At 45.9% G+C, this 20,813-nt stretch overlaps 1 protein-coding gene across 1 annotated transcript in view; it reads right to left on the bottom strand.

Annotated features, from left to right (window-relative positions):
• efna2b (ephrin-A2b) overlaps nucleotides 1–19,012 on the bottom strand; it is a 38,524-nt gene extending 19,512 nt beyond the window's left edge. Inside the window, exon 1 of the mRNA XM_040184748.2 lies at nucleotides 17,537–19,012. Within this exon, the coding sequence (XP_040040682.1) occupies nucleotides 17,537–17,700 (164 nt within the window). The 5' untranslated portion in view covers nucleotides 17,701–19,012. The remainder of the gene's footprint in view (nucleotides 1–17,536) is intronic.
• Between the last annotated feature and the right edge of the window lie 1,801 nt (nucleotides 19,013–20,813).

The following is a 20,813-nucleotide window of genomic DNA, read 5'->3' as shown; positions in this document are numbered from 1 at the left end:
GTCCCCCCGAGAGCTCTGTAATCTCCTCTGAGGTCATAAGCGTCCCCGCTGCTTCCTGTTTGTCGGAAACCGCCCTGTATAAATGTGGCGTCTTACCACAGCGGGCCACCGGCAGCCAATCAGAGGCCGGGGAGGGGGGGGGCGTGGGACAGAATTAATGAAAAGGAGACAAGCGCTCAGAGTGATGGAGTCAAGGACACCACGCCGAGGACACACAGCGGTGATAAACCTTGACATGATGTCAAATCAAACGTCAATCGCCGAAAACTGATCGACACCCAAGCGACATCACTTCCTGTCTCGGCCGGCGGGTCGGCGCGGTAACGTGGAGGTTCTCCAGGACGGTTCTCCAGGACGGTTCCGGCTGAACCGAAGAGGAACATCCCAAGTTTAGCAATGACCTCACAGACACAAGCATCCAGCAGCGGGTCTCCTACCCGCGACCGCAGGGGCCTCCAACGCCTCTGGGGCCGTTGTTTCCATCTGTTCCTCTCGTGGGGGAGGGGGGGGGGGGGGGGTCACTGCTGTTATCTTAGCTTAGCATTAGCTTAATACACAACCTGGAAGTAGCAGACCGTCATAATAAGAGCGTTCAGAACAGCGCGTTTTAGAATCCACAGCGACTTCTTAATGAATGTGTTCACAGCACATCCTCATGTGATAGAATCCACTCGCTTGTCACGTGGCTCTTTTATGTGAGGGGGGGGGGTATCAATTATTGTCATGGGACAGCCACAGTTAATTAATTAACCGTGTGTGTGTTTTTCCTGTCCACTCACTAATAGAAACACTAATTGTTCAGCTCCGCTGGTCACCAACACCCGCTGTGATTAGTCAGGAGGGGCGGAGGTGTGGGACTAATTAAGATGACCTAACGAAGGAGGGGGACTGATGACAAAGGACAGATAATTACAGCCCAGAGGTCTGAAGCTTCACTTGTGGACAGTGTGTGTGTGTGTGTGTGTGTGTGTGTGTGTGTGTGTCGGCGGGGCCTCTCGGGGGACGGCAGCCTCTCTAACGGTAAATTAGTGTCTCCTTAGAGACGCCACAGACACACACTGACCTGAGAATCTGGACGAAATCTCACACACACACACACACACACACACGTTTATCTGTACTAGTGGGGACCGCCGGCAGCGTCCCGAGACCCCGTTAATCACAGTTGGACGAGTCTCCGTCTCAGTGGACGTCTCGTCCATCAGATTTGTATCGGGGTCCCTTTTTCATTATTGAAACTTTTCACCATAAACCTTATAACATAAACATTCTATCTGTAAATAATGTAACAGATAGAATGTCTGACGTTCACTGACTACAAAGTAGTTGTGACGGAGATCCTCCTCCAGACGTGGACGGAGGCCGAGCGGCGAGCGGCGTATTTGATTCCCGCTGAGTTGACTGTTGGGCCGCTGACAGCTTCAGGACAACCTGCGAGCAGCGAGGGGCGAGGAAGAGGAGGACGCTTTCTCCTTCTGAAGAGGACGAGGACGAGTGATGAATGACAAGATGAAGGTGTTTTCCCAGCATGCAGCAGGACACCGTCTGGGGTCAGTTTCGGAGGGAAAATGGGCTCGGCGGGCGCCGCTTCTATTTAACCACGGTGAATGCAGCACGGCGAGGCGTCATGGGAGGACACGGTGCTCGCCGACGGGGGGGGGGGCTGTTTATGTATTCATTGAAGACTGAAGTGATTTCCTCTGACCCGACCACATGACTCCGCCCACGCCGCCCCGAGGTGATGCATGATGGGAACTGTGCAGGTCTGAGCTGCTTATTCTAGAAAAGGAACTGAAAATCTGAATCTCGATTTTTCACTTTGATCCAAAACTAAATGTGAGAAACGTCCCGGACCAAAGAGACAAAGAGACAAAATGTTGACTTTGTGTAAGTTAGTTAGAAAAAAACACACTGAGGAGAGAGACAAACCAATCAATGTCGAGTATTCAGAGACATATCTAACATAGAGACAAGGACAGGACGTAAGGGACAAAGACATGACGTAAGGGACAAACACTGGACAAAAGGGAGCAAAGATAGGAAGCAGAAGACAGGACATAGGAGAGAAAGACAGGACGTAGGAGAAGACAAAAGGACATAATAGACAAAGACGGGACGTAGGAGATGAAAACAGGACACTGGAGAGATGAATACAGGACGTATGAGACGAAGACAGCAAATAGGAGACAACACCGGGGCATCAGTCCGTCTCCCGCTGTAGTAATCAGAGAAGAAGAGGACGAATAGAAAGTGTTTGCTTGATATTCATGTGGATCACAGGAGCTCCATTCGTATTCATACAGATGATAAAAGATGCAGCTCGGTGAGGGAAGAAGATTCACTCGCTCGTCTTCAGCTCGAGTCGACGTTCGGTTCCGATTCAGAGGTGGATTCAAGCAGCTAATAACTGACTTGGCATCATCGCACTTCTGTTTGGACCAAAACACATATGATTACAGCCAAAGAGCAAAAGTCCATTTTGAAAAAGTGGGTCCATTCCTCAGGTTCCGTTTTCTTCGAGCTAAATTTGGGTTCTGCTCCGGGGATGATATTAACGGAACCCACTCACTGGACGGTCCATCTAATTCTGTTAGGAGCTAAAACAGAACGCAGCCTGTAGCTGCTGCAACGGAGCAGGACGAGCCGTCCTTTAAAAAAAAAGAAAAAAAGAAGTGCGCTCGAGTTGGACATGTCCAGGCTTCATTAGAGACATTCATTGGGACACGGGAGAAAAAAAAAAAAGAAGAAAAACAGAGAAAGGAAACCTGAACTGTCTTCACCTCAATTCCTCATCGGCCCCACGGCTCATCGCCACGGCAGCCAGGGAGGACGGGGCCAGGGAGGACAGGCCATGGAGGACGGGGCCATGGAGGACGGGGCCAGGGAGGACGGGGCCATGGAGGACAGGGCCAGGGAGGACGGGGCCATGGAGGACGGGGCCAGGGAGGACGGGGCCAGGGAGGACGGGGCGAGGGAGGACGGGGCCATGGAGGACGGGGCCATGGAGGACGGGGCCATGGAGGACGGGGCCATGGAGGAAGGGGCCAGGGAGGACGGGGCCATGGAGGACGGGGCCAGGGAGGACGGGGCCATGGAGGACGGGGCCATGGAGGACGGGGCCATGGAGGACGGGGCCATGGAGGACGGGGCCAGGGAGGACGGGGCCATGGAGGACGGGGCCAGGGAGGATGGGGCCACGGCGACGTCCTCCGGGGAGCCGCCGGCTCCTTCAGGTGAGAGTCAAAGAGTCCGGGAGGTGAAGAAGGACAGCTGCTTTCCTCGTGGACACCTGGGGGGTCCAGGAAGTAGACGCGTCCCCACGGAGCGGGACAGGAAACAGAAGACGGGAGACGACGACTGAAAGTTACGTCCCGCTCCGTGTGCGAAAGCATGAAGTGGAACAAGAATATATAATCGTCTTGGTTCTGAGGCGAAGGAAGCGGATGAGCTCAGTTTGTGTTTTGTCAGAGACAAACACACACGTACTACTACTACTACTGCTGCTAATACTACTACTAATACTACTGCTGTTAATACTACTACTACTGCTGCTAATACTACTGCTACTAATACCACTGCTGCTAATACTACTACTACTGCTACTAATACAACTGATGCTAATACTACTACTACTGCTACTAATACAACTGATGCTAATACTACTACTACTGCTACTAATACTACTGCTGCTAATACTACTACTGCTACTAATACAACTGATGCTAATACTACTTCTGCTAATACTACTACTGCTACTAATACTACTTCTGCTAATACTACTACTACTGCTACTAATACAACTGATGCTAATACTACTACTACTGCTACTAATACTACTGCTACTAATACAACTGCTGCTAGTACTACTACTACTGCTGCTACTACTACTGCTGCTAATACTACTACTACTGCTGCTAATACTACTACTACTGCTGCTAATACTACTACTACTGCTGCTAATACTACTACTACTGCTACTACTAATACTACTGCTGCTAATACTACTACTGCTACTACTACTACTACTGCTGCTAATACTACTGCTGCTAATATTACTACTACTGCTACTACAGCTACTACTGCAGCAGCAGTAAGTAAGAATGTCACTTTTTGCTGATGATACTGTTGTTTCTTTCAAAGACACTTTCCATTCGGTAAAAAGAAAAGCGTCAGCTAAATGTAATGTAAAACTAAACGGTTAAAACTTCTCCTTTAAATGTGAATAATTGGGATTTCATCAAAGTTTCTGTCATAAACAACTATTCCCTTTCCCTTGGAATCACATGTTCAGAATAATCGGCGTGTAGTAAGAACCTCTTTTGATGCATCAGCTTTTTTGTGTCTGGTTATTTGTAAAAACAAGTAAATAATCTAAAACTCAACAGACAAAAAGCAATTTTTCAGAAACAGAGTCGGAGACCATAAATCCCACGAGACAGACGTGTTGACTTACAGAAATAGTTTCTCTTAAAGAGAAGAAGAGACACAAAGAGAAGAGAGGAAGGATACAAAGAGGAAGAAGAGAAGAGGAAGGACAGAAAACAAGACATGAATAAAAAAGGTGATGTATTTTTTGTAAAACACACACACACACACACACACACACACATGAATTATTACTGGTTACTGTGAGACCGTCAGCAGATCGTCAGCCAATCACAGAGCTGCGACACCGTTAGCCAATCACAGAGCCGCCATCCCAGTAACCAGGACCCAAACACCTCTCCCACTTCCTTTCCTTTCTTTCCTCATCTCCTTGTGTCCTTGACTCCTCTCTATGTTGTTTTCAGTGAATTTACAGTTTCCATAATGAATTATTAGTCTTCATAATAACTTAAGTAACGCCATTAGACTCTTTGATAACCAGATGTGACCTTCACATCAGGTCACAGCTCTTCTTCGGATGGTTGAAATAAAACACAAAACGCTGACGAAATTATGAGGGAAAAAAAAAATCACGTAATAAAATTAAATCATCACCATTATTTTGGCGTTGGCTCATGTTTGACCCTCTGACCCTCTGTTAGGTTACGGTTAGCATGCGATTAAAGTTACAGTTATTCTGGTTAAGTTAAGATAATGTCCTTTAAAGTCAGGAAAACTGTGTGTGTGTGTGTGTGTGTGTGTGTGTGTGTGTGTGTGTGTGTGTGTGTGTGTGTGTGTGTGCGTGTGTGTGTGCGCTGCCAGCTCCGTCATGTAAACCTTGTTTGGCCGTCGCAGTAATCAGAGCGTGAAACACTGACGGCGTTCCTCTTTTCTTCTGCCGCCATGTTTATCCTCGCCGCTGACGCCAGAGAAATATTAGGTTTTATTATTAACACGCAGCATTTCTCCCGAGTGAGTAAGCTGAGAGAGCGAAACATCTGCACAGCGCAGAGAAAATAAACCAAGGCCCAACAACCGCATGAAACTCTGCCGTCCAATCGGATCAGGTTTACGGGAAGAAGACGGATGGAGAGAGAAACAGTTTGCTCAGATTTCCTCTCGTTTCTGACAGGTTGTCAAACCAAACGACCGGGACAAGAACAACCAACGCGAGAAAAAAAACAACAACCGCCAAGAGACGGAAAACTATGGCGTCGTCACTTTTAAGCGGGAGTGGAAATCAACTTATCAAGAGACGAGACTTTAAACTGTTCACGTCCACACTTCCAAAAATATCCCCTTTAACAAGTGGTGCCTCTACAGGAACGCTCACACCCGCCTTCACAGAGCGCTGACTGCCCTCCGCACAGCAGCGGGACGTGAACGACAACATCTGGCCCGCTGGAGAGAATCCACGCGGACCCTCGGTGAACCGGCAGACTCCAGATCAGCCAGATCGGCTCATTTTGGTCCACGTCCGCCGATCACGTCACATCCAGGAAAGCACTCGGTGGTTTTTGTAATAGGAACAATTTATTTCTGCGGTTTATTTTTTGCCACAAGAAGAGAAGAAAAAAGAAAGAGAACTTTCCAGAGACGTGGAGTGACGTGATGATGATGAACGGGGGTTCTGATGGAGCCGGTTCTCCCGCTGGACTGCTTGGGTCGGGTTTCATGTGTGAGCGGCACCTGAAGCAACAGGCCTGGTTCTGGACACATTCCTTCCACACTGGGGTTTTCTTTAAATAACGTCCATCACAGAGAAAAACGCTGCTGAAAGCGCGGTTCGGGTTCATGTTCCGACGAACCTTTTAAATTGTTTACAAATAGTTTCTGACTCATCGGGTTTTCAACCGATTTTTTGTACAACACATTCACACACACATTCACATGTACACTCGGTCCGGTTGTTTTTGTCCACCATTTTTAAATCAAAGTCTAAAAAGCTCTTTAGACACAAACCATTGATACTGAAAAAGTTTTCAACGATCTTTATATGTATTTAACATTGTTCACATTCACACAATTATGTTCATGTGTGAGTTATAATGTTTACATCTACGTAATATTGTTAATCTGTAAGTAAAATGTTTACGTATATGTAACAAGGTTTATACGTCAATTTAAGAATGTTTACATTATATCTAACACTGGTAACGTATAACATTTACGTGTATGTAAGAATGTTTATACGTAAATCTAACTATTTATATCATCGTAATATTGTAAATCTGTAAGTAAAATGTTTACGTATATGTAACAAGGTTTATACGTCAATTTAAGAATGTTTACATTATATCTAACACTGGTAACGTATAACATTTACGTGTATGTAAGAATGTTTATACGTAAATCTAACAATATTTATATCATCGTAATATTGTAAATCTGTAAGTAAAATGTTTACGTATATGTAACAAGGTTTATACGTCAATTTAAGAATGTTTACATTATATGTAACACCGGTAACGTGTAATATTTACGTGTATGTAAGAATGTTTATACGTAAATCTAACAATATTTATATTATCGTAATATTGTTAATCTGTAAGTAAAATGTTTACGTATATGTAACAAGGTTTATACGTCAATTTAAGAATGTTTACATTATATGTAATACTGTTAACATACAATATTTACGTGTATGTAAAAATGTTTATACGTAAATCTAACAATATTTATATTATCGTAATATTGTTAATCTGTAAGTAAAATGTTTACGTATATGTAACAAGGTTTAGACGTCAATTTAAGAATGTTTACATTATATGTAACACTGTTAACGTGTAATATTTACGTGGATGTAAGAATGTTTAAATGCACGTTAATCTGATGTTTATTAGCGTGTCAATATGAATCCAACAACGTTGATTTCTATCTAACGTTGTTCATCCGTATTGACCGGTTTATACCTTTAAGACCAGTTTTTGTCAGGTTTGCGGCCTTGGAGCGCCGCGTCGTGTGACCCGGGGCCTATTGGACGGATCCCGGGCTCGACGGCGGCGGATCCGTGTGACTTTAAGGAGAAAAGGCCCAAAGAGGAGGAAGAAGGAGCCTCATGTCCTCCCTCTGCTGCAGTGCCTCGGAGCCAGGCACCGACCTGCCAATCACCGGGCCGACCCTTCACCCCCCGACTTCCCCGGGCCGACCCGTCCTCGCAGCTGCTCCTTTCTTGTCATTGTGTCGTCTTTTCATTCAGCGAGCGAAGGTCTGAGCCGCCCGACCATTTCCATAATCTCCATTAAACACTTCAAATGGGCGCTATAAGAGCGCTGCCATCTGCATAATCCCATTAACTCCAGGACGCCGCCGCGGCCAGCAGGAGCTCCGGCTCAGGTGGGAGAAAAAGTGGCACAGAAAAGGCAGATTTAGTGTCTGTCAGGTTTGTGAATGAGTGAGAAAGAAACAAGGGGGGAGAAGAAGAGGCCGGGCGGCGGAGGCCGAGGGGAGAAGAAGAGGGGAGAGGAAGAGGGGAGGAATCCTTCACCCTGGTGTAAATCTGCTGGAGCTTCCCCTCCGTCTGGGGAAAAGTCCACTTACAGTTTCTTGTCCGTCCCCCCCCCCCCTCTCCCTCCCTCCCTCAGACGAGGAAGAAGGAAAACAAATTCGCGCTTTCTGATGACAAGAAAAGTAGGTCAGATTTAAATTCAGACCAAACGCGTGCGTTTTAAGCGCCGCGCCGCCGCTCGTAAAAACGGCAGCTGGCGACTCGCTCGCCTCCAACAAACCGGATCCGTTCATTCATTCACCCCCTTCAGCCGCTCACCCAGTGCTTCTCACACAAAAGTAAGGATCCACGCAGCGGAGAGGTGAGGACGGAAATGAAACATCCATCACGGATCAAAAGGTCGATAAAAAAAAAGCGGGAAAGCGGTCGGGTGATTAATTAACTCCAGACGGCTCCCGGGGGAAACGCTAATGAAGCACAGGGGGGGAAATAACCGGCACTGTTTGCAGGCCGGAGAGGAGACGGATGATGTGGGCCGACGTAATAAGGGTCAGAACATGTCTCCTGATGAGGACGTTTTCATGTGGAGGAACTCTGCTGCAATCGTTTTGGCGGAATCCGAGTTGATGATGATTTATGACTGATGGTTTTAGGTAAAAACATCTGAGGAAGTCACCGCTGCGGTCTCGTGTTTCTCGTAAATCAAACGTTCCTCTGAAGGGCCGAAAATTGGCCACTGATATTTGTAATGATAAGTGCGCGTCGCGTTCAAGAGATCAGGATGTCACCGACTTTACTGAATAAATAGAAGCTAAACTAAAGCAACCCCATTGACTCTCTTTACCCATTTCATCCAACACGACCAGCGAGTTTAGTTTAACAATGTTAAGATATTATTACCTTTCCTACAAGACACATTGTATCAACTACTGCAAAGAACGCAATGAATGAAATATTTAAGAGAGGACTTGAAAGTGCTTTAACTGATTGGAAATCAGATGATTGAAAGTGTGAGTAAACAGAATAAAGTTGGTGGATTTAGGACGTATTGATTAGTGTTCATACAGGGAGCTTCCTCCATCGTAACTCCTAAAGCCAAACCATGAAAATATTTACATCGTTACCCACACGCGTCGAATACAAGCCGCAAAATCAATAGAGAGAAATCCTGGTCCAGACCCGGTTCTGATGACGTGTAAAATAATAAAAGAATAAAAGGCGTCGTGGTTTCTGCTTTGATTGGTCGTCTCTCAATGATTTATGAGCCGTCTCCGAGCAGGAATTCCAGGTCATTTATAATAAATAACAGCAAACATGAAAGAGTTTCTGCTCTGGCGAAAGCTCACAGAGGTAATAGAAATAAGAAATATACATAACAGAAATGTATCCTGAAAAAATGTATAAATATAACATTAACAACATTTAGGAACTCAGAGAAAAAATGGTGTTAAAACAGACGACATCAGGAATCAGGAAACATTTATTACCAAAATATGCCAAACATACAAGGAATTTGTCTTGGCGGTTAGTGCGCGACAGTAGACAGACAAGACAGCAGTGCACAAGTAATAAAATAAAGTAAAATGAAATGCTAATTTCATGTCGGCTCCAAACCCAGCAAGAACCAGTCAGAACCAGATGCAACCAGTAAGAACCAGTCGCAACCAGTAAGAACCAGTCGCAACCAGTAAGAACCAGTCACAACCAGATGCATCAGTCAGAGCCAGTCAGAACCAGATGCAACCAGTAAGAACCAGTCACAACCAGATGCAACCAGTAAGAACCAGTCACAACCAGTCTCAACCAGTCACAACCAGATGCAACCAGTAAGAACCAGTCACAACCAGTCTCAACCAGTCACAACCAGATGCAACCAGTAAGAACCAGTCACAACCAGTAAGAACCAGTCAGAACCAGATGCAACCAGTAAGAACCAGCCACAACCAGTAAGAACCAGTCACAACCAGATGCAACCAGCAAGAACCAGTCAGAACCAGATGCAACCAGTAAGAACCAGTCAGAACCAGTAAGAACCAGTCGCAACCAGTCACAACCAGATGCATCAGTCAGAGCCAGTCAGAACCAGATGCAACCAGTAAGAACCAATCACAACCAGATGCAACCAGTAAGAACCAGTCACAACCAGTCTCAACCAGTCACAACCAGATGCAACCAATAAGAACCAGTCACAACCAGATCCAACCAGTAAGAACCAGCCACAACCAGTAAGAACCAGTCAGAACCAGATGCAACCAGTAAGAACCAGCCACAATCAGTAAGAACCAGTCACAACCAGATGCAACCAGCAAGAACCAGTCAGAACCAGTCAGAACCAGTAAGAACCAGTCGCAACCAGTAAGAACCAGTCACAACCAGATGCATCAGTCAGAGCCAGTCAGAACCAGATGCAACCAGTAAGAACCAGTCACAACCAGATGCAACCAGTAAGAACCAGTCACAACCAGATGCATCAGTCAGAGCCAGTCAGAACCAGATGCAACCAGTAAGAACCAGTCACAACCAGATGCATCAGTCAGAGCCAGTCACAACCAGATGCAACCAGTAAGAACCAGTCACAACCAGTAAGAACCAGTCACAACCAGTAAGAACCAGTCTCAACCAGTCACAACCAGATGCAACCAGTAAGAACCAGTCACAACCAGATGCAACCAGTCACAACCAGATGCAACCAGATCCAACCAGTCAGAACCAGAGGCAACCAGTCAGAACCAGTCAGAACCAGATGCGACAGTCAGAACCAGTCACAACCAGATGCACCGGTCAGAACCAGACGCGACCAATCTAACTGGATAGAAACCAGCAAAGGTTCGACATTTTTCTCTTGTTAATTTGGTTTTCTGTTCAGTCAAGAAAATGATTTATAATTCAGAACTGCTGACACAACATGAATTAATGTGAAATCGCTCTCACAGGGACCCGTTGTTCTGTTAAAGCAACGTCAGCGTACAAACAGCAACCAGCAGAGCACCGTACATAAATATATACATACACACGTGTGTGTAAATATACATGTGCGGACGTATTCAGCTCAGCGTAACTTAAAGCTCAACGGTTCTGGTCCCGATGTCAAGTCACATGACGATTCCTCCGGGAGGAACCAGAGGAGCTGCTGCTGGTTCTACACCTGCTTCATGAGGAGGTCTGATCCAGACTCGCTACAGATCAGCTCTGAGGTGGTGGAGGGGGCTTCAAACCGAGACAACCCCGCCCCACCCATCACTCCACCCGCCCCGCTGGGCTGTCACCAGGCAGAACTCTAACGCTCCTCATTAAAATCCACCTTCGCATCAATGTCACACCAGATTCAGCAGAATTAAATCCAAATACAGCAGTTACATTTATTCACTTCATTAACTGGAGGCTCAAGTTGACACTGAAAATAAAATCTGGTTATTATGAATATAACGTGGTTTCTACATCCAGAGATGATGTTAAAACAGAAGCATTATTGGTGACATTTCATAATAAATCAGGTCAAACGTGTTGAATTCACTATCAGGTTTTCTCTACGTTTCATCAAGTTTCTGTCAAACATATTTTTATTTTCTTTGATGACAACCTTTTAAAACGCATCACTTGGCAGATCTGTGATTTTCAAAGAATTTAAGAATTATTTTATTCAGGTTCAAATGTTTAAAAAAAATGTCACGCTCAGCTAACTAATTGATCTGATTTGGATCAGTCATTATTATTACCTTATTTTACTTAATTTTAATAAGAATTGTTAGAGGAACCCAAATATAACCTTCCCTTCCAATAAAAATTATTAGGAAAATATTTACCCATGAATAAAAACATTTAAGGCTTTTGCCTGGAGTACATTTTTTATAATTTTCAAACTACCAAAAACCAACATGAGCTTTTTATTCTGACGCTGTTAAAACTTTGTTTTCATCATATTTATGTGAAAAATACACGCTGATTATTCTAAATATCATCAATAAAGAAAATAAATGTTTTTTTTAAACAAATTTTAGAATGTTAAGATTATTAAGCCTCTGTTACTATTATTGTTTCATTATATTCATTTTGTAAAGTCGGAGAAGAACCCGATGGTCCTGAACGGGACTCTGGAGGTCTCGGCGGTGTGTTCAGGGTCCGACGGGCCTCAGTAAACCCTGTGGTGAGTTCGGGGGGGTCTGGAGCACATGGAGCCTGTCGGGATCCGGTTTCAGTTGACTTTGAGTTCATGTTTAAACGGTTAAACTCTCCGTCATGTTTAATGCGCCATAACTTCATCTTCACGAGACACTTTTTGGTCTCAACGCAATTTACTTAATTGTCTTAATAATATTTATGCTTTGATCAGGAGACAAGAGAGAAAGACATTATTCGTCTGAAAAATTTCAGATTTTTAAGATTTCAAAAAACTCTGGAGCAGATTCAGTCCGGCAGGAAGTAGAGAAGAAGAAGAGTCCCGGCAGGTGAGCAGGTTAAATAGCTCAGCGTGCTCGAGGGCACGTTGGCAGCCGAAGTTTGTTTTATTTATTGAACCCCACCTTTTGTTATCAGGCCAATAACTGGGATTAACACGCCGTCAGTGAACTCAACAGGACTACGTAATCCTGTTAGAGGGACACCTGAGCTGCTGATAATCCTGTTTAACACACACACACACACACACACACAGGGGGCGGAGCTTATCTGGCTGCTATAAACTGTTTCCACTTTTGAACATTATTGACCATCGTGAGCGTCTATGGGTACACTTCAATATGGTGATGGGATGATGCGTACATTCAGATACTAGTATGACATTATGTATATTTAGATGATACATATCATGTATATATAAATATCACATACGAGTCCACAAGTCCAGATCAAAACGCCAGATCAAGACACTCCAACGACCTCAGCTGAGCTTTCAAAATAAAGCTGCGGCCTGATGGTTTCATTTCATCACGAGCGATTTATTGAATCTATTCATTTCAAAAGGACGTGTTAAGAAAAGTGAACCGAAACGTCAAATATGTTTCCCATTTTCTCCCAGATGAGGTTTGAATAACTTTTGATCAAAGTACGGAGAGGAGTTCTGGAGACGAACCCGTCACCAGCTCGGGACCTTCAGCGGGAGACGGAGGTTCGAGGGGAATCCTACGTTTTCATTGGAGTCCTCAATTTAAATGGCGTCATTTTGTCGAGTTTTTCCTTTTGCTTTAATTCACGACAACAACGACTGTTTCAGAACCCGACGGAGGAAGTTCTACTGTCGTATAAATCCAACCTGAGTGGTTTCTTGCCCATTTGGCCGATTGAAATGTACAAAAACTGGATGAATAATTTCATCTGTAGGACGGAACAAGGGTCTGAGTCTCAGTACGCGGCGTCCTCTCTGCAGGGGGGCGCCGGTCTCACTCTCAGGAAACAGGCGATTGACAGCCGGACAGCCGGCCGCTTCGGGTTCAGAAATCTTATATATTTTTCTTTCCATTCCTTGAATCTCCGGCTGCCCGAGGTCAAAGGTCAACATCTGCTCCGAGCTCCTCAAAACACTCCAGATCCCTCGACCGGGACCCAGCGGGCCAATCGGAGGGCGGACTGGGACCCACAAGCGGAGGCGGCAAAGACTTCGATGTTGCGAAGTGACGCCGCGACGCCGCCGTCCCGTCACCATTTGGCCTCATGGCGCCATCCTCACGATTCCAACTTATGACGTCAACGAGTGACCTCATGATGCCACAAGGTCACATTACGATGCTGCTCATGATGTCAGGCTTTGAATCACATCCGCCTTATTCATTCGGTATTATATAGATATTTTACACACATATAAAATCATTTATATATTTATTGCGGTCCAGGAATTCTCAACTCTCTTATCAATAACTATCAATCCCGACAGCAACAATAGAGGCAACTTGATTTTAATAAACAACGCAATGAGTTTGGTGATGATTGATTGATTTATTCATCAATTTTAACGTCATCAGTTTTGTCACGTGACTCGATCACAATCAATCTGAACTTGCTCGAACATTTTTTGATCACACGGATCTTTTTTCAATTTCCCCCTCGAGCCGTGATGCTACGCTGCAATGTGCTAAGCTAAGCTAAACCCGCGCTGAGTTCGACCTCATGAGGTATTTGTCTTTGGTTTTGTTTCACAAGCAGAATGTGAAACAAACCAAAACCTTCAGGAGGTTCTTCTGCTCGACTCCTGGTCCGACCTGCTGCTTCTCATCAGAACACAGAGAAAGGTTGCTGCTCTTCACCCTCCTCCTCCTCCTCCTCCTCCTCCTCCTCCTCCGTGAGCTCCGGCCAGGACTTCAAAGTGTGTGTGTGTGTGCAGATGAATGTGGGTCAGACATTAAAATGCATGAGCGGGGAGCAGAGAGCATGATGAAGTGCTGAGACACGAGGAGGAGAGAATATAAAAATAAGCGAAGAGGCTCTGAGAGAAAGTCTCCCAGCTGACACAACGCCGACGCCTCATTGGCCCAAAATACCATCCAGCCGACGCCTCATTGGTCCCAAATACCGAGACAAATGAAAAGAGGAGGCAAGTTGCTGGAGAAAAACCTCACGCTGACAATTGTTTTTACCATCTTTGTCCCTTTTCACGTCTCGTGCAGATTCAGCAGCCGGCCAATCGGAAGCCGCTCTGCATCCCTCGAGTCAACAACTCCGGACAATCAGCCGATCGGGATGCAGCAAGAAAGCAGAGGAGACACGTCAGGAAGCTGCAGATTCACTTTAAATATCGCGACACGTTCCACCGGGAACCAGGAGGAGAGGAGGAGGAGGTTTGGTTGCTCCTCCTCCTCCTCTGATTGCATTGATGGAGCGACGCCGCGATAAAACGCGCCGGTGCGTAAACACGGGAGATATCGATGTCGCGTCGTTTCTCGCTCTTCATTACGTTTGATCGTGTTGAACAACATGAGCGATCGGCCAAAGAGTTCGAGCCTAACGAGAGGCGGCAGTTCGTTGCGTGATTTAACCATCGTCGTTACGTAAAATTACAACATTTGTTCTGTAAAAAAACTGTTTGTTAATGAAATAACTACTTGTGTCCTTAAATGACCTTAGAACGATTTTATTTTAAGCGGATTTATGTTTAGTTAAAAGGAAATTTCATTATTTTATTTATTCTGACACACATGCTATACACACATATATATGAATAGACATGTACGCACATAAATACACAAGTACATGTATATTTATACAAATATATATATATTATGAGTGTAGAGATATTTACGTTTAGGCAAACAGGACAAAAATAAAACTCAACATTCGCTGAGGTGTATAAAGAGATGAATTGTTGACGTACGTCGCTTCAAACTGAAACAATTTCAGGTAATTCGAGTTTTTAAAAGTACAACGTGGGACTTTGACGGAATAAATAAATGAATAAATCTACAAACGGCTTTGAGATGAGGATGAAGTGAACAATGAACAGTGTGTCATTACACAGACGGTCATTTAATGTCACATCGGGTTTGATTGTATTCCATCACCTTGGACGACGGACAAACACTTTGGTTTTATCGGACGTCAACATCGTGAGTCATTGACTCGTGTCACAAACAGGAATTTATGATCGGACGTTTTTTTTGTCTTCTTGCATTAATCGGCCCTCAAGCCCCAAAGACGCTCCTTTGTTTTCTGTCTCATATTTTTAGGAATATTACAACATCTGATGCATATTTCCGTCCAACGGGGAAGACGAGACGAGTTCCTCCAAAGTTTAAAGTTTCACTCGATAAAAACAAACGGTTGTGAATAGTAGGAATGCATTAAAATGACAAAGTTTACCTCGCAGCTCACACACACACACTGAAGTAGCACGAGGCGGAGGGGGGGGCGTCCCACAAGAGTACCGCAGGAAAATACTACGGGAATACTACAGAAAATACCGCAGCAATACTAGAGAAATAACTGCCGAATGTACGAACAGGAGGAATACTGCAGAAACTATTGCAGGAATACTGAAGAGAAAGAGCAGAAAATACAACATCAATACTGGAAGAGTACTGTAGAAAATACTAAAAGGAAAACTGCAGAAACTATTCCAGGAATACTGATGAGAAACTGCAGAAAATACAACAAAAATACTAAGCGAAATACTGTACTGATACTAAAACTGCGAGAAATACTACAGGAACCCTGTAGAAATGACTAAAGCGTTACGGTAGAATACGCTACAGGAATACTGCGGGGACACTGCAGAGAAGAGAACATACAGGAACAGAGAATACTACCGTACAAGGTACAGAGTGTACTACAGGAACTGTGCAAGAAATACTGAAGGAAAACTGTGGGAATGTTGACGGAAATATAAAGGGAATTGTGTAGAATATAAGATGAGATTTACTTCATGTCCTGCAGGGACATTTGTCTTGGGCTCCTGCATCACAAGATCTACATGCGTGCACGGAACATGGAACATGGATCATAGATCATGCATGAACACGCTTGAATACACATGTTGACAATAGTTACGAATAATGAAATAATAAAAGCAGGAGTGATCAACACCAGATGTTACTGTAGGAGAACTGTGGGAAAACTGCCAAACACCAAATGTACTGCTGGAGTACACGAAAAAAACAACAGGAATTATGCAGAAAGTACTGCTGCAGTACCACAATGAGAATACTAGAGGAAAACTGCAGGAATACTACAGAAATAGTGCAACGAGGCTTACATCTGGAGGACCACAAACGCACACACACACACACACACACACACACACACACACACACACAGAATGAAAAATGGAACATGTGTTTGTTCTTTAACTGTAACTTCTCGGATTTACTTCCTTCCTGCAGTAAAACCTCCAAAATAAAACTAAAACTCATCAAAAAAAGTGTTATTGGTCAGTTCAGAGGGAAAGAGTTCAGTTCTCATCCTGAAATATCACAAGAAAACGACAGAAGAGAAAACAAACGACATGTTGGTGTGAGGAGTCAAAGGTCACAGCAGGAGCCGGCGTGTGGGGGGGGGGGGGGGGGGGGCACTGACTGATCAATGATCTATTATTAGCATTAATAATCTCTCTATAATTTTAAGTCTCATTTAGAATTATTTTAAGAGAATAGTTTTATTATTTTTTTATCATTAAGAAGGACTATTATGAATTGTTTAAAATTACTGATTAACTGTCGCTGATATGGTCGCTGATTCTACTGATGAACTGACTAATCAATATTTTATAAAACGATCATTGTGACATCGTTTCCTTTGAGTACGTATGAATTGAATATGCTGTTATTGACTAAATTAAACAATGTTCGCTTTACAGATTTCACCGGATTAATTTGTACTCGTTTGTCAAAGACCAAAAATAAATCAATTTCAGGAAATAAAAAAATGCTTTTGTTTAAACAGCTTCAAATGATCATGTTCTTCATTTTAAATCTTATATTTTCCAAACATTGACAGCATGAACCGAGACCACGTTGGTCCACATGGGTCCACATGGGTCCACATGGGTCCACCACACTGGTTTCTGAATGCAGATCATTCATTATTTAAAGTGTTGTTGTGATTTCCTTGAATCAGAATCAAACGTGCTTCTATTTTCAGAACGCAGATACGAAAACTGCAGAAAGGTCCTTTAAATGATTAAAACCCTCATTTAAAGTAAAGTCAGCTTTAAGTCTCTCGGGTTTGCAGAACTGAACTAAAAGGATCAGAAGTTCCGACCCCCGGTCCCCCCCGGTCCCCCCCGGACCCCCCGGGTCTCACCTCGGGTTGGAGCTGTTCCAGAACACCGCGTACCGGTCCGAGATGAGCCGGTCGTCGGTGACGGCGGAGCAGACGCGGAGCAGGAGGCCGAGCAGCAGCAGCGACGGCGGCCGCCCGGAGCGCTCCATGTGCGGCGTTGCGGAGCGCTGCGTCCCGCCGAACATCCGGCTCTTCTCTTCAGCTCTGAGACCCGCACGGACCGGAACCAGAACACATCAAAAGCCCCCCCCGGAGAGCCCCGCGGATCGCAGATCAATCACTTCTTCTTTGTGGGAATCAATAATCAATGTTCATCGCCGCTTCATTGGTTTGGACGGGTCGTTTCCCGGCAGGCTCCGCGGCGGTAATCCATTCTCCCGCAGGACAAACGGTCCAGAAGTTGCATGTCTTCAATTAACCAGAACCGGGTCGGATCCGCTGCAGGACCGCGTGCACGCAGAGACCCGGTCCGCCCATGTGCGTCCGGGAGGACTGAAGCCGGGGGAGTCCGGATCAGAGTCCGGATCAGAGTCCGGATCAGAGTCCGGATCGGTCGCGGGGATCGGGTTCACGTCTTCAGCTGCGTGCGGGATCGCTCTGGAAGTTCAAGACCAGGCGGGACCACCGGGTCTCTGATCCCGCTCTCCGGGATCCCAGACTAACGAAACTTTCCGTGTTTCTCTGCGCCGCTGCAGAACAGAACCGAGCCGAGCCGAACAGAACCGAACCGAGCCGGGCAGAACCCGAGGAACGGGACAAAGAAAAGAGTTACTCAGAACTGCAGAAGGAGCGTTTGTCTCCGTCACCGGCTCCGTCCTTACTGCTCCTGGTGCGACCCGCGGGGGGCGGAGCTAGTAGTTCACGGGGCTCCCTCCTCTCTCTATTCCCCCCCCCTCTCTCTCTCGCTCTCTCTCTCTCTATTTTTCTCTCCCTGTCTCATCCCATCATGTGGACAGGCGTCCCCTCCATGTCCATCAGAGCATCTTGTTTTGAGAATAACATCCTGACCTTCTGGTTCGTCCCAGGGGTCAAGGGTCAAAGGTCTTCCCTCACATGTTGAAATGAGGCACTTTTCCACGCGAGGCAACTTTTTACTCGCTCTCCTGGTCCTGTGGACCCGCGTCAGATGATCTCCAGATGAAGCCCCAGGAGTGTGATCAGGACTCAGAGCGCCCCCTGCCGGACCCCCTCCGACGGGGTCCACGGTGACCACGCTTCCTGCAGAAGCTTCACAATAAAAGCCCGAAGGTAGAGACAGGATTTGTCCAAATATATATAATATATCCAAATATAAATAAACATAAAAGCCCACATTTCACCCGTGGCGGATTTATCTCGCTGCTCTTTCGTTGTAAACACGTAAAATACACTTATTACAATTATCACTTTGATCAAATGCATTAACAAAGTAAGTGTTGATGCTCCCGGGTCGGCTTTTATTATGAAACATCCGGACAGGAAGTTACAAATGAATCGTGATTCCTAAAAAAAATAAAGGAAAAAGAGATCAGTCGCGTTTCTATGCGTTTGAGCGGACTTCTATTGAATGTTTTATTGAAGGACGCAGTGACGAGTCTCCTCTCATCCAGTGATTCAGCACTCATACATGTTTCAACGAGGAAGAGGAGGAGGAGGAAGAGGAGGAAGGCAGGGAGAGAGAGAGATGAATCTTTAATTCTTGCTTTTAAAACAGGCTCACGGATTAATGGAGCTGCTCTATTAAACTTTCAGAGGGTCTCATGAATAAATGCAGAGCGCCGGGCGTTCGACGTCCACTGACCGCGGAGAGAGACACACGTTGAAACGTTACATCACTTGTTCCCACTGCAGCTGGATGAAACATCTGGTCACACATGATCCCAGGACCTCCTCGTCACACCTCTGGAGATGTTGGTTAAGGGCCAGTGGTATTTCAGGTATACTGACACCTGGTTGGCTACCAGAGAAGAGCTGGTGGTGTTCTGCTACCAGTACTTATACTACTACAAGTACAACTAGTATTACTTCCACTGTGCTACTACTTCATTCCAGAGAGCCAGTGGAGCTCTGAATTAAAGGAGAATTTGATTCAAGTAGAAAACTTAAGTCTCAGTTAATTGGCTCATCAGTTAATTAAGTGTTGTGATTGGTTGGATACTTTAAACTCCGCCCCTTTAATGACAACGTGACAATGACCAGGTTTATAAACTCTGGTTGATCTACTGAGTTGAGGTTCTGGTTTTTAGTTCAACTAGAAGATAAACTGGTATGATGAACTCGGTTCCTAGCACAAGGACCTGGTCCAGGGTTCGGGTCCAGGAACCCGGTCCAAGGACCGGATCCAGATCCGATATCAAAGTCGTCCCTCTTCACTACTTTTGAACCAAATCTGAGGCCTCTTGGTGTTTTTTTGTCAAGACTGTTTGTCCTTGCTGAAGGAGACGGTCTCTGCAGGAGTCCAACGGACGGACGCACGGACAAAAGAGTTAATGGACTGTCTGCTGATTCGTCCATCAGCCTTTAATTGACCCTCTGGCGGTTTGTGTGTTCGTGTGCTCGTGTAGCTGTCTCAGTGTGGACCTCTTTGCGCCCTGAGAAGTAAGGACACGTCGGCTGGTCTTCAAACTTCAGCTGCACCTTCAGAGGAGGGCGCTGACAGGTTCTGGTTGGGTTCTGTGTTAGAACCCCCCCCCCCCTTTGCCAAGGGGCACAGAATGCATGATTAAAATGAGCGTCCTCACCATCATAGTTGTGTGCGTGCGTGCGTTTCCATGTAATTTCAAACTAAATTAAAGGGTTAATTTGCAGCTCGGCGGTTTATTCACGACCCATCGCGCGCGAGCAGAAGTACCTGGCGGCCGGCCGGAGGACGCCGCGGCCCCCGCGGGGTCCCCCGGCGGGGGCCGCGGCGTGTTGATGGGAGGCCGGTGAACCGAACCGGCGCATAATCCGCCTTTTAGGCAGAAGCGGCGGAGCTGTCAGCCGGATGCAAAGCAGCCGAGACGTCCGGTTCAAACCCACGATGCACCTGTCAGCCGGACGGCCATTAGCCGCACGCTGAGACTCTCCTCCTCCTCCTCTTCCTCCTCCTCCTCCTCCTCCTCCTCCTCCTCCTCCTCCTCCTCCACGCGTGACTGCTCGTCGGGGCTCCACGCGGGTCCAGCGCGCCGTGTCCGCATCAGCTGTCCGGCGGCCGTGTGGCGCTTGTTTACGGCGGTCACTGCGGGGGGGGGCCGCCGAGCGGAGGACGAGCAAATGTGGAGGAAGAGATTGGCTCGGAGGCGGTTAGCTGATGTCTTTTGGGGGGAAGCGGCGGGCG

Source organism: Gasterosteus aculeatus, chromosome 8 (assembly GCF_964276395.1).
Source record: "Gasterosteus aculeatus chromosome 8, fGasAcu3.hap1.1, whole genome shotgun sequence".
NCBI classification, from domain to species: Eukaryota; Metazoa; Chordata; class Actinopteri; order Perciformes; family Gasterosteidae; genus Gasterosteus; species Gasterosteus aculeatus.
The sequence above is the reverse complement of the archived record's forward strand: the minus strand, read 5'-3'. Positions and strand labels throughout refer to the sequence as shown.